Genomic DNA, 15,685 nt, shown 5'->3' with positions numbered 1-15,685 from the left:
AATGTACTGGTCATAAAGATACTCACTAGACGAGAAAAGGGTGGAAAACATAAAAATGAACCAATCAGAGATGAAGAACTCAATAACTGAAATTAAAAATACACTAGATATAATAAATAGTAAACTAGAGGAAGCAGAAGAATGGGTCAGTGATCTGGAAGACAAAGTAATGGAAAACAATCACACTGAACAGGAGAAAGAAAAAAGATAATAAAAAATGAAAATAGATTAAGTGAACCCAGCAATACTATCAAGTGTTAACAACATTCACATTATAGGAATACCAGAAAGAGAAGAGAGAGAAAAGGGAGCAGAGAATTTATTTGAAGAAATAATAGTTGAAAACTGCCCTAATCTAGAGAAGGAAATAGAAATTCAGATCTAAGAGGCAGAGAGAGGACCCAAGAAAATTAGGCCAAGGAGTTCCACACTAAGACACATAGAAATTAAAATGGCAAAAAGTAGTGATAAAGAAAATTTTAAAAGCTGCAAGAGAGAATAAAATACTTACACACAAGGTAAACTCCATAAATCTATCAACTGATTTTTCAGCAGAAATTTTGCAGGCCAGAAGAAAGTAGCATGTTAGTTATATACAAAGTACCAAAAGAAAAAAACCCTGCAACCAAAAATATTCTATCCATCAAGGCTATCATTCAGAATAGGAGATAAGGAGTTTCCTAGGTAAACAAAAGGTAAAGGAATTCATCACCACTAAACCAACCTCACCAGAAATATTAAAGGGGATTCTTTGAATAAAAGGAAAGACCAAAAGCAGGGGTAAGAAAAGTAGAAAGTATAAAAGCACTAAAATTAAGTATATACATATAAGTATGTGTGTTTGTGTGTGTGTTTGTGTGTATGGGGGGAATTCACAAAATAAAAGGATGTTTAAAGTATTACACTATATACCTAAAATGTAATAGAAAGAGAGGTGAAAATTTAGTGTTTTTAGAATGGGTTCAAACTTAAAGGGCCATCAACTTAATATGGACTGTTACATGCATAACATGTTGTATATAAACATAATGATAACCACAAATCAAAAACCAGTAATAGGTATGCAAAAAATAAAAGGAATCCAAGTATATCACTAAGGAAAGCCAACAATAGAGCAAGAAAAGAAACGAAAGATAAGAACTATAAAAACAACTGTAAAACAAGTAACAAATGGCAATAAGTACATACCTACCAAAAATTGCTTTGAATGTAAATGGACTAAATGCATCAAGCAAAAGACAAGATGGAATGGATAAAAAAGCAAGACCCATCTATATGCTACCTACAAGAACTTATGGCAGTGAAAAGAAAGCCATGGTAGCAATTCTTATATCAGAGAAAAAAAAGACTTTAAAACAACCACTGTAAAAAAATAAATAAATAGAAATAAAAAAAAAAAAACCAGTGTAACAAGAGACAAAGAAGGATACTACATAATCATAAAGGGAACAATTCAACAAGAAGATATAACAATGGTAAATATTTACACACCCAACATGGGAGCACTAAATACAAAAAGCAGCTACTAACATAAAGACATAAATTGAGGGATCCCTGGGTGGCGCAGCGGTTTAGCGCCTGCCTTTGGCCCAGGGCGCGATCCTGGAGACCCAGGATCGAATCCCATGTCGGGCTCCCGGTGCACGGAGCCTGCTTCTCCCTCTGCCTATGTCTCTGCCTCTCTCTTTCTTTCTCTCTCTCTCTCTGTGTGACTATCATAAATAAATAAAAATTTAAAAAAGACATAAATTGATAGTAACACAATAATAGTGGGGGACTTTAACACCCCAATTACATCAATGGGTAGATCTTGCAAACAGAAAACCAACAAGGAAACAGTGGCTTTGAATGACAGATTGGACCAGATGAATCTAACAGATATATTCAGAAAAATTCCTAAAATAGCAAGATACACATTCTTTTCAAGTGCACATCAGACATTCTCCAGAATAGATCGCGTAGTAGTGCATAAAACAAGTATATCAACAAATTCATAAAGAGCAAAGTCATACTATGCATCTTTGCTGACCACAATACTGTGAAACTAAAATCAACCACACACACACACAAAAAAAAAAATCTAGAAAGATCACAAATACATGGAAGTTAAATAACATGCCACTAAACAGTGAATGACTCAACCAAGAAATCAAAGAGGAAATCAAATAATATATGGAAACAAATAAAGAAAATACAATGGTCCAAGGTCTGTGGGATTCAGCATAAGCTGCACAGAGGAAAGATTATATAGCAAGAAGCAAGAAAAATCTCAAATAAAAAATCTAACCTTAAATCTATAGGAATTAGTAAAACAAGAACAAACAGACCCCAAAAGCAGTGGAAGGAAGGAAATAATAAAGATTAGATCAGAAATAAACAAAATAGAAAGTAAAAGAAAAAAACAAAACAAAACAAAAAAACAATACAAAAAATCAATGAAACCAGGAGTTGGTTCTTTGAAAAGATCAAGAAAATTGATAAACCTTTAGCCAGACTCATAAACAGAACAAAATAAAGCAAAAACAAGAGAGAGAGAGAATTCAAATAAAATTAGAAATGAAAGAAGAGAAATAACAATTGACATCTCAGACATACAAAGGATTGTAAGAGAATATTATTAAAAATTACATGACAACAATTTAGGCAACCTAGAAGAAATGGATACATTTCTAGAAATATATAGCCTACCAAAACTGAAACAGGAGGAAATAGAAAATCTGAACAGACTGATTACCAGCAAAGAATTCAGTAACCAAAAAATTTAAAAATTATGCTCATGATTGAGAAGTTATATAGCTATAAACTTTTGAATAGGCTATTTTAGAATCATGTACACTTTTGCCTTTGTGGGTTTTTTTTTTTTGAAAATATATTGGGTAGAAATTCTATTTGTTTTTATTGTTGTTTGAATGTATATGTCCCTACAAAATTCATATATTGAAATCCTAATGCCCAATGTGATGATATTAGGAAGTATGGCCTGTGGGGGATGCCTAAATCAAAAGTGGAATCTTTATAAATGGGATTAGTGCTTTTATTACAGAGATCCTAGAGCTCCCTCTAACTGCTTCCACCACATGGGGACAGAGGCGAAGATGAGGGCTATGGACAGAAAAAGAATCCTCACCAGAACATGACCAACTTGATCTTGGACTTCCCAGCCTCCCAAACTGTCAGAAATAAATTTCTCTTGTCTATAAGCCCATCCAGTCTGTAGCATTTTGTTATAGAAGTCCAAATGGACTGAGCCATCTTAATGCATAAAACGAGTTTTATATGCTTTTAATATGCATAAAATGAGTTTAAAATGGTAATAAAACTATTGTTTCATAGGTTTTGAAAAGCAAAAATAAGCTTCCTTCTTTTGTTTCATTTTTACACCTAATTTAATGAGCCAAGGCATGATATTTAATTTAAATATGCTAATTGGGATTTAGATGTCAGAAATATTATTTAAAAATTTCTGATCTTCTAAAAATTGTTATGGAAGATATTTTAAACTCCTTTTATGATATAAAACCCTAATAAAGAGAAACCCAATACAAAAAAAGAATAGAAAGGAAATTCAGTTGTCTAATCTAAAATGTATTGATAGGAATTTATTTATATGAATAGGAAGCTGGTCTGCAGGAAGCTGGTCTGCAAAGAAATAGAATTATAAGGTAATTGAGTAGGCCATTATAGAGATTTTCAAATGAATAACAAAAAAATTAATAATCCATGCAGAAATCTCCAGCTTCTTATGAGTTGGTATCTTTAGTAACTGACTAGAGTATCCTTGAGATTTCTAGGAATGCTGATCCTGTAATGGTTCCATTTTCCAAAGCCTGGAATAATTCCATTATAATACAAGGAGTTTTTCATTGTTTTATCCTAGAAAGAAAAGATTATTAAAAGTAATTAATCTTATAATCCCTAAACTTTGAAACTTCTAACAAAATGCACGTTACAAATTTCAGAGAAAATCTCTTTTAAAACTTTAAAGGCAGAATTTTCACTTAAGCAAAATCTAAAAATCTAATTTATACATAATTTTCTATTAAATAAAGTCAACATACATATCTATAAATTATTTCCAATGAAGCTCATTATTTTTTTTAAAATTTAAAAAAAGAATTTGAGAAGAAATTATTACTTTTAATTTATAAAGCATGTCTTTTGTCCCCACTGTGGGATCCTTAAATTCTTTGTATATATCATTTAGTTTGTCTTCCTGTTACTGCTATAAGGCAGATAGCAAGGAATGATTTGCCTGATTATTACCATTTTCCAAGATAATAAACTCTTATAATAACTGGAATAGCTTGTATTATCATGCACATATTTGATACCTCTCTTTAGAACCTCCCCATGTGAATAATTCTCTGTAGTGTCCCTCCTTAGAAGGGGCTTAGACTTCTCTGCCCCAATGATGGCAGAGGTGGCTGTGTAACTTGCTTTGGTCAATATAGTGAGAGAAAACATGAGGTGTATCATTTCCAAGGAGAAGTTTCAGGAGCCACTCTTTCCCACATGGTACCTTTTTTTTCTTCATTTCAGAGCAACCTTTTGAGTCCCAGCAAAATGCAGATATGCAGTCAACCTATGCTGGGCAAGTGGGTGAGAAATAGAATCTTTGTTGCTAAAAGTCACTGAGGGCTTGTGGGTCATTTGTACCATGCCAAAATTTAGCCTAACTGGAGCACAGCATTAATAATTTAATAACATCTCATTCTACATTTGGTTTTGTTCATATTGACTTATGAAAACAGAGAATGAAATAAAAGCCATAGGGAGTAAGTGATATTTATAAATAAATAAAGGGAATGAGTTTATGTTGATTGCCTACCATGTCTAATTTAACTCTCACAGCAACCTTGAAAGATAGGAAGTTATTTGGTTGATTTTTAAATGAGGACACTAAGGCACCATTTATTAAAACATTCTAGTTGATGTCCAGGGCCGATATGAATAATTACATAACATGTTATTTAAATATATATATAATGATAAAGATTTAATTGTTGGAACATAAATGTTTTGTAACTATTAAAACAAATGTCCATAAAACAACTGTACAGTCGATAATATTCAAATTGACAATAATCTAATTTGAAAGACCATACAGTTAAGCTGAAATTCTATCAGGCCTCAGAAATTAAATATGGTATCTATTGTAGCAAAACTTTATGTGTTTGTTTTTAGTTCAGATGCTTATACTCTTGTGTGCAGCATATTTAATTTTTATACCACATTTCTTCTTGTGGAGGACTAAAAAGCTTTTTCTTCATTTAACATCCCATGGTTATTTTCCATTCAATTGGTACAAAGAAAAAAATTACATATTAAAGTCATTAATTTTCTTTTTCTTAAAACTTGGATAATTTTTCTCATAAGACAGTACTAATTAGAAACAGAGAATGAATCTCAGGGCAGTAAACAGATAATTAAAAGTATGATCCAAATTGTTCAAGATCTATTTGTATTAATTTTTCTACTAACATTGAAAGTAACAATCAGGACTATATATAGATTTATAAAAAATAAAAAATATATATTGTCACATAAATTGTTTCGTTGAGATCTGAACAAATGGGACATAAGGAACCAGTGTTCCACAGGTTGAGAAATCCCAAATTCAAGCTTAGAGATGTTAATAAAACTTCTGAATCATACAGCTCAAAAGTGGTAAAGCCCAGATTTGAATCCAACTCACTCTTCTTCTTCTTTTTTTTTTTACTACAAAAATGAAAGTACTAAATATACCACTATCTCATTTAATTAAAAAGTTTTTAAAAAACCTCACAAACTTATGATCTGATGACTAAATATATGAATAATGATTAAATAATGAATAATGACTAAAAAGTAAAAAGGAAGAAAAGCATTGGCCAAAAGAATAGCAGAATGTCACAGAAATATATAAATACAAAGACTATAAATCAGATTCTTTGCTGCTGGAAGCAGATACCAACAGATATGATATTTTCAAGGAAATCAGTGTCCAACTGCTTTATGTTTGCTAGTTATCTTTTATCTATATTGCCATATTTTCTTTTTTAAATATTTTATTTATTTATTTATTTATTTATTTATTTGAGAGGAAGCGAGTATGTGTGAGCAGGGGCAGGGGCAGACAGAGAGGGAAAGAGAGAATCCCAACTGGACCCCACACTTAGCATGGATGGATCCTGACTCTGGGCTCTATATCATGAACCTGAGATCATGACCTGAGCTGAAACCACTACTCAAAGTAGGTTATGTTGATTTATTGTTGCAGTTACGTTAGACTTGGTAATTTAGGGTATTACTACTTATTCAATTAAGGGCAGTAAGTTTTAATTATCAAGACAGAGAAGATGGGTAAATAAGAAAATTTTTCTTTCTTGAAAATTAGAGGATTAGCATATGGTCTAGAGTGTTTTCGTTTTATGCCTTTATTCGCTCTCTTTTTCCTCCATGTGGTAAAATATACTAATATTTACCATATTAACTCTCTTAAGTGTACAGTTCAAAGGCATTAAGTAGATTCACATTGTTGTACCATCACCACTGTCCATCCCCAATACTTTTGTATCATCTCAAACTGAAATTCTGCACAACACTTCCCATTCTGCTTACCCTCAAGCCCCATGTAACCATTTTCCTACCTTCTGTCGCTACGAGTGTAAGATAAAATCTGGCTATTTAAGGCATGTCATTTAGGTGGAAATCAGACAATACTGATATCCTTTTGTATCTAGCTTACTTCAATTAGCAGAACGTCTTTAAGCTTCATCTATGTTGTAGCATGTATCAGAACCTGATTCTCTCTTACAGTATTTTTATCTGAATAACATAACCATGCTTGGCAACAAGCTGAGAAAGGACTTGAAATTAATAAGTTTAGTGGACAGTAAATTAAAAAGAGAAATTCTGGGGAGTTAAAAGATAAAATGCAGAAGCTGATATTACAGTGCTTGTATTTTTTTTTCTATTGCACTAGAAATTGTTTTGAACACATTTCAGCACTTCTTCATTTGCGATTCACATTGGACATAGAGCTTTTTAAATTTATTGCTTGGTTTGAAATGGACGAAAACTTTAGAACAGCCTCCCTATCCATCCTTATCTTCCCAAATCTTATGAAAACCAGCAGGTTTTCTATTAAAAACCTAGTCATGTGAATCATGTAAGAAGTTGTCATTGTTACAAAGCAATGCAGTGAGCAGTGAAGACAAAGACTGCCAAGTTAAACACAAAGGATAAAATCTGTCTGCATATTCCCACACCCTTAAACACGTATTCCAGTGTGAACTGCCTGTCAGGTCTGGATGACAGAACTTGGCCCACCAGGCAATCATTCTCAGAAGGACTCAGCTCTCTCCAGAAACTGCATTTATATTTCCCAGATGATTATGTCTTTTATCAAAACCAGCAGTTGAGAAATGGTCAAGCTCAGGATCAGAAAAGTAGTCCAGCTATGACAGCTAGTTTCACCTACAGATAAATATGGGCAAGTGTAGGAGAGCAAAGCAATTGATGGGTTTGAATTCTCAAGAATAATATTAAGTTCATGTAAACCTAGATGGAGAAAATCAGTGGTCATCAGAGGGTAAATGATTTTTTTCTTCAGGAACTTAGTTTATTTACAAATTTGGCTTATGTTTTTTATCTTCAAAACACATGAAGCAAATATATTAAGTGCATAGAGCTCAGGGCAAAATTAAAACACAAATATATGCACAATATTATGGCTATGTGTGTGCCCTATATATGATTATGTAAAAATACATATAATTTTTTAAAAAGATTCGATTATATATTTAAGAGAGACAGAGTGGGGCAGGCGGAGATGGAGAAGAAGCAGAGGGAGAGTGAGCGATAATCCCAAACTGTCTCCATGCAGAGGATGGAGCCCCACGTGGGGCCAGATCTCACGATCCCAATCACAACCTGAGCCAAAATCAAGAATCAGAGGCTCAATTAACTGGGCCACCTAGGTATCCCACATATGTTCTTTAATAAATGTTTATGAATCCCTCATACACTTCTCCTTGCATAACAAAGTTTTGTTATGAAACTTACTGGATTTGCAAATATCTTCTCCCATTCTGCAGGTTGCCTTTTCTTTTCTTTTCTTTTCTTTTCTTTTCTTTTCTTTTCTTTTCTTTTCTTTTTTCTTTTCTTTTCTTTTCTTTTCTTTTCTTTTCTTTTTTTTTTCTTTTCTTTTCTTTTCTTTTCTTTTTCTTTTCTTTTCTTTTCTTTTCTTTTCTTTTCTTTTCTTTTCTTTTTCTTTTCTTTTCTTTTCCTTTTCTTTTATTTCTTTTTTCTTTCTTTTCTTTTCTTTCTTTTTTCTTTTCTTTTCTTCTTTTTCTTTTTTTTCTTTTCTTTTCTTTTTTTCTTTTCTTTTCTTTCTTTTCTTTTATTCTTTTCTTTTTTTTTCCTTTTCATTTTGTTGATGGTTTTCTTTGTTGTACAGAAGCTTTTTACTTGAATATAGGCCCACTTGTTTATTTTGCTTTCGTTGCCTTGGCTTTTGTTGTCAAATCCAAAAAAATCATTGAGTAGATTGGTGTCAAGGAGTGTACCATCTATCCTTTCTTCTAGGTCTTTCATGATTTCAGGTCTTTTAAATTTTTAGAGAGAGAGAGAGAGAGAGGCAGAGACAAAGGCAGAGGGAGAAGCAGGCTCCATGCACCGGGAGCCCGACGTGGGATTCAATCCCGGGTCTCCAGGATCGCGCCCTGGGCCAAAGGCAGGTGCTAAACTGCTGCGCTACCCAGGGATCCCCATGATTTCAGGTCTTATGTTCAAGTCTTTATTCTGGGTTGATTTTTGCATCTGGTATAAGACAGTGGTCCAGTTTCATTGCTCTTTGCATATGGCTGTCTACTTTTCTCAACACCATTTATTGTAAAGCTTGTCCTTGCCTACTTTCCTCATTGTATTTTATTGGCTCCTTTGTCATAAATTAATTGATGACATACATGCAGGCTTATTTCTGAGCTCTCTATTCTGTTCTTTTGATCTACGTGTCCGTATTTATGCAAATACAATACTCTTTTGATTACTATCACTTTGTAATACAGTATGAAATCAGAAAATGAGATGCTCCTACTTTGTTCTTCCTTCCAAAGATTGCTTTGGCTATTTGGGTCTTTTCTGATTCCATATATATTTTAAGATTGTTCTGTTTGTGTGAAAAATGCTATTGGAATTTTGATAAGGATTGCACTGAATTTGTAGATTGCTTTGGGTAACACAGACATTTTAAAAATATTAATTCTTCAAATATATGTGCAGGAATATCATTCCATTTATTTGTGTCTTCTGTAATTTTTCATCAATGTTTTACAATTTTCAGTGTACAGACTTTTCACTTCCTTGGTTAAATTTATTTCTAGGTATTTTATTTCTTTTGATGCAATTGAAATTGACATTGTTTTCTTAATATATTTCTCTGATACTTCATTATTAGTGTACACACATGAGACTGATTTTTGTACATTGATTTTATATCCTACAAATTTACTGAATTTGTTTATTACCTCTAACAGTGTTTTGGTGGAGTCTTTTGGGTTTTCTGTATATATTATGTTATCTGCAACTAGAGGCAGTTTTACTTTTCCAATTTAGATGCCTTTTATTTCTTTGCAAATCATATATCTGATAGGGAGTTAATATCCAAAATTATAAAGACTAGCAAAAAAAATCTGATTTAAAAAATGAGCAGAGGACCTGAATAGATGTTTTTCCAGAGAAGATCTACAAATGGCCAAGAGCTATATGAAAAGATGCTCAATATTGCTAATCATTAGGAATATAAATCAAAACCTCAATGAATATAAACCACACAGCTGTTAGAATTATTATCATTAAAAAGACAAGGTTTAACAAATGTTAGCAAGGATCCAGAGCAAAAGGAATGTTTAGGTGTTCTTGGTGGGGATATGAATTGGTTCAGCCATTCTAGAAAACAATATAGGGGTTCCTCAGAAAATTAAAAACAGAACTGCCACATGATTGGCAATCCCACTTCTGGGTATATATCCAAAGAAAATGAAAACAAGATATCAAAGGGATATATGTGCTCCCACATTCACGTCAGTATTATTCATAATAGCCAAGATGTGGAAACAACTTAACCATCCACCAACAGATAAATGTGGAATATCATTCAGCCATGAGAGAGAAAGACATCCTGCCATTGTGACAACATGGATAGAATTCAAGGGCATTAAGCAAGGTGAGATAAGCCAGACAGAAGAAGGTAAATCTTGTATGATATCACTTATATGTGAAATCTAAAAAAAAAAAAAAATCAAATTGATAGAAACAGACAATAGATAAGTGGTTACTTGCAGGGTGGGAGAAAGACAGGGAACTTGGTCAAAGGGCACAAACTTTTGGCTGTAAGATGAATTAGTTCTGAGGATGAATATATAACATGGTCACTATAGTTGACAACACTGTATTGTAGAATTGAAAAATTCTTAAGAGTAGAGCTTAAATGTTCTCTCTTACACACACAAGAAGATAAATATGTGAAGGGATAGGTGTGTTAATTAACTAGATAAAGGAATTCTTTCACAATATAAACATATATCAGCATGTTATACACTTTAAATATCTTAATTTAATATCTTAAATTTTACATGTCAATTACACCTCAATAAATTTGAAACAAAAAACTACCCAGAAAACTACATCTCCTGCTGTAATTACCAGTCCATACATAATCCTGACTTTATAAAGTGGTACCTACAAACCTTGTGACTTTTATTGGTTACATGGGTATCTTAGTACACCATGGGGATGAGATGAGAAAGTCCTTTTGTTGTTGATGTGAATACTCTGTTGGTGCTATTTTGTGGACCTACTTGTCCCTTATGGTACCGGAGAAATTATTGTGGGTTTCAGAGACCAAATTCCTTTCCTACTTTTTGCTTGAAGGTATACATCTTGAATTATAAACTGAAAGGTGTGCCTATCAGGAGAATCCACTTTTGGACTGCTTGCCGTCTCTGTACAGAATCCAGCATAATAGATAGATAGATAGATGATAGATAGATAGATAGATAGATAGATAGAGATATATCATCTGTCAATTTTTCTCTCCTACTCTATATTTGGGTTGGATTTCTAAATAAAAAACAAACAACCAAATAAGAAATGCCAAAATATCTTCCTACGTGGACTTTAAATCTTTTTTCTCATCAGGGCTTGAAAACCTGGCTTCTCTTTTCGGACTTATGATAATGACATGCTCTCCATTTTATATGAAGTGCCTCTCTACCTGTAACTGATTTAGCTGTTCTGTCCTAGTGTTGTGAATCTCATCCCTGAATTTTTCATTCTCCTACCACTGATAAATGGACACTAGGCCTTTGAATATAATATTTGCTATTGGCCTATGTACAATTTAGACAGATGCTATGTCATTAGCCACCATTTTAAACGACCTTTGAATTATAATTGGTCTGAAGAAATATGTGTATCTTTATATTAAGAGTCATGGATATTGCCTGAGGTTTTACATTAAAGAAAGAATCACAAAACTGTGTATATACAAGATAAGACATTACAATATATGTTGCACATAATTAACATTAAATATTATTTCACTCTTTTCCATAGAAAAGAGAAAAATAAGGAATTATAACTGCTTCCTTTACAATACTTTGAATTATGTTAACTACTGCATGAATTCCACATCCTATATTGAAATCTAAAACAAATTCTCAGCTTTGAAAGCAAAGGCCTCATAATAGCGAACAACTTCCACATTTAACTGTTCCAAAATAACAAAGTAACAATTAAAACTAGAAAGGTATGTCATATATAGTTAGCTCTTGGTAAGTAAATCTTAAACTATTGAATTGAAAGATTTATTTTTTAAGTAGGCTCCATGTGTGAGGCCCAGTGTTGGGCTCACGAGATAGAGACCTGAGCCAAGATCAAGAGTCAGTCATTTAACTGACTGAGCCACCCAGGTACCCCAGATTTGAAAGATGTTTTAATCTGATAGAAAAATAGATGAATCTGAGATCTAGGATTATTTTTCTACAGGTAGAGCTTATATGGTTAATTGTCCCTACAAAAAATTTATTGAGCTTGATATATATGTACACTCACACAAATTAAATTAAATTAAAAAAAGAAATAAGGATTATCAAAAGTGCTAAACAGAATGGCATCAAAAATTACAAATTATCTCAATATAACTAAGGATTTTGGCTTTTAGTCTTAAGATAGTAAAGCAAATTCAGATAAGTTAAAGGAAAAATTGTTAAATAAACTTATCTTATTTCACATGCCAATTTTTTTTCTTTACAGAATCCTTTAGAAAACTTCTCACATTATTATGTGAATACTTATTTGTGTCTTTGTTTCTGTAATTTTTGTATCTTCCTTTAGAGCTCCAGATGGTCCATAAAAGCAGGGACAATTTCATTTACATTAATTCCCAATTACTTAGCCAGTCACACAGTAGTGCTCAATAAATATTAGCAAATTGATTATTTTCTTCTTATTTTTTTACATTTCAGAAGATAATGAGTTGTTAGAATTATCTGGATATTTATTCTTTGTTTTGTAAAGATTTTTATTTATTTATTCATAAGAGACACACAGAGAGGCAGAGATACAGGTAGAGGGAAAAGCAGGCCTCCTGCGGGGAGCCCGATGTGGGACTCAATCCCAGCACCCTGTGATCATATCATGAGCAGAAAGTAGACGCTCAACCACTGAGCCACCCAGACATCCCGATATTCATTCACTTTTATCATTTAACTAATGCTTACTGAAGGTCTATGTATCATGTCTGTACTTAGTTCTGGACACATATCTGTAAACAAGAGACCTTATCTTCAAGGTACTTAAAATCTAGACTACATAAACAAGAGAATTTCAAATAATGAGACAATGTTCTCAAAGAGAAATGGGAGTGAGAGAGATGAAAAAAATAGAAAAGAAAAAGAAAAAAGCTTGACGTCTCCATTTAAAACCTGTAGATACATGTTACAGATTAATAATTAATATTTCTTGTCATACTAATCCCAATGGGAAGATAAGCAAATATGAATTTTAGGACAAAAAGATCAACCAATAGCTGGCAGAATGAGAAAAAGATTTTTACTTCTCAATAATATATTCCATTTCATGAAGACTAGCCTGAGGCATCAGGTCAATTAATATAATAACTTGGTACATACAGACTTAAGCATAAGAAGTGAAATTTAATTTAGTGGTCTTATGTTAATCATTGAGGGTCCAGAAGAGAGCAAAAAAACAATCTTAAAAAAAGGAAAATAGAATTTATGAGAGGAACTGAGGGAACTAATCAAATATGGCCTAAAGAAGAGATGACTAAGTGGTATTTAATTTCACTTGAAGGGATATAGTAGAGGCATGATTATTAGTGCCAAAGAACAGGTATGAATGCTGATTTAAACATGTGTCAACAATAAAAAAATATATATGTAGCTAGTGCATTTGGACATTTATATTTACTTTAAATTGTTTTTTTTTTTTGTTTTTTTTGTTTTTTTTTTTTTTTGCCTCATGGAATTATGTGTTTTTGGCTCTGGATTTCAGAACAAGAAATAATTTGTATTGGCTATAACCTAGGAGAGTAAGAATTTTTTTTTTTTTCTGTGAGTATTTTAGTGGAGTTATTTTTTGTTGTTTTTTTGAGCTGTGCTTTTTCAGCACAATTTGGAGATATGCATGCAGTATATGTGTCAGTTTTACTTTTCTCTGAAGTAATAAGCAGTTAATATTCTTAGATTAACTCAAGATGTTGAGGTATAAAGACTAATTAAAATAAACTTTAAAAACTAACAAACCTTAATCATTTAATATGTCGATTAAAATTAGTCTATCAGTCTCTGACCATGGACCTCTTTTGCAAACTTCATAAAACCACTTAACCTATGAAAATTATAATTATAGACCAGAGCTGAGTCCATAATTTGCATTTTTATTTAACATATTAACATTAAAAGTTTCTAAATAAGGTTTTAAAATTAATATAGAGTGATTACTTCAGATATTTTGAAATGTGATTTCATTTAAATTTTTTGCAGTGTTTCTATTTGCTTCAGTTATTTTTTATGTTAAAATGGATTTCTATTCTGACTCACAATTTCACTCTGATTCATAATTTTTAAAATTATTGTATTCCATTTATTAACTGGAATTTAAATAAAAACTTGAAACTACAAAAAATAAAATTATTTTATTCCAAATGAATAGATGAACTAAAAAGCAAAAACAAAAATAAGTACCAGAGAATAAATTTGAGTGAAATATATAGATTGCAACTATTATTTTAATGTCATTTTTTAGTTAAAACCATTAAAGGGATTAAAATATTTTAGAGTATGAAAATAAAATCTGATACAGGCATTAGAAAAGTGTTTATTAATCAAACTACTCTTTCCAGTTCTATATTTCAGTTAATATTAAGTTTCCTTATGTGTCTAACACTATTCTGCTTTGAATGGTATCTATTTGCAAGTACCTTAAAATATACTTTAAAAAAAGAGAAGGAGACACATGTAGAAAACATTTAGGAAATAATAGTTCAGTATATAGCCAAGTATATAACTGTAAATTACAGACCATAAAAAAAGACTACCGGTCTTTTTTATGGAGATAGGGGCAGTCAGGAATGTCTAATTGAGAGTGGTGGGTGTTGTGACTGAAGGAGGACCAGAATCTTAATCTGTTTAAGAAGAGGGAGAGGAAAACACAAAAACAAAGCCAAAATAGAATTTGTGCTAGAAGAGTAAGAAAACTAAACTGAATAGAATGGTCAGAAGGGAGAAACTACTGGGAGGGAAAATTAAGCACAAAAAGCTGAATGCTTGTTGGAGGAGTTCAAATTTGCTAAGAATAGTGAAGACGTTTAACTATACACCTGAATGGCAGGGATATCAAGTGGCATATTGTCTGCCTGGAATATATTGTCAAAATGAACAATATAAATAAGCCCTGATGCTAAACATTTTTTGTTAAAAAGTTAACAGAGAGAACCAGAAAGAATATATGGCAAATCCAGAATTTTTTTTTGGTTGTTAGTTAATACTGAAAAATGATTATTTCCCCTCAAATTTTTACTTCTTACTTAGTCTTCCATTATAGTGTTAAGGGGCTACCTCATCCTTCCTGATTCCAGCCCTCCAACCAGTTTTGGTGGAATGGCTCCCTATTTCCTCATCTCTTCCATTATTCTCTGTAAATTTTAAAATTAAAAGCCACATTTTTTTTCTTGGCCTAGTTGTTAAATCAGGTTTGTATAAATGCATAATCTCACAGACACCAAGAACCACTAGTTTTCTGGGGCCAGTTCATATTCCACGAGAGCCAATTGCGTGCATCTCTCCCAACTGTACTTATAGTGACATCACATTGGGGACTTGAAATTGGCAATGATGGGGATATCTACACCATGAAAACTGGCAAATGTTACAAGTCAAAGGTTATTGATTTGGTCTGTTTTGTTTGGGGAGAGGGGAGTAGTTTGTTAAGCCCTGATTAACACACCCTTGTGTGCAACAATGTATTTTTCCATCCTCTTTCCAATTGATTTTTAGTTCCAGTTTTTATGAATCAGAAAATATCTATATTTTATTTTCGATCAGAAAATTTCTATAGAACACCCATACTTCTTGTGGCTGCTGGCCTAGAAAGCTCACAATCCCTTATTAGTGTATGTGTA

General features: G+C 32.3%; 1 protein-coding gene across 15 annotated transcripts in view; it reads right to left on the bottom strand.

The window, feature by feature from the left end:
• CNBD1 (cyclic nucleotide binding domain containing 1) overlaps positions 1–15,685 on the bottom strand; it is a 539,688-nt gene that overhangs the window by 50,479 nt on the left and 473,524 nt on the right. Inside the window, exon 13 of one of the 15 annotated variants that reach the window (XM_025433560.3) lies at positions 3,580–3,873. The exons of the other annotated variants lie outside the window; for them this stretch is intronic. Coding sequence (XP_025289345.3) covers positions 3,757–3,873 — 117 coding nt within the window. The 3' untranslated portion in view covers positions 3,580–3,756. Of the gene's footprint in view, positions 1–3,579; positions 3,874–15,685 lie in introns of those variants that run through there. 15 annotated transcript variants of the gene reach the window in all.

This window comes from Canis lupus, chromosome 29, assembly GCF_003254725.2.
Source record: "Canis lupus dingo isolate Sandy chromosome 29, ASM325472v2, whole genome shotgun sequence".
NCBI classification, from domain to species: domain Eukaryota; kingdom Metazoa; phylum Chordata; class Mammalia; order Carnivora; family Canidae; genus Canis; species Canis lupus.
This window is presented reverse-complemented; position numbering and strand designations above follow the sequence as displayed.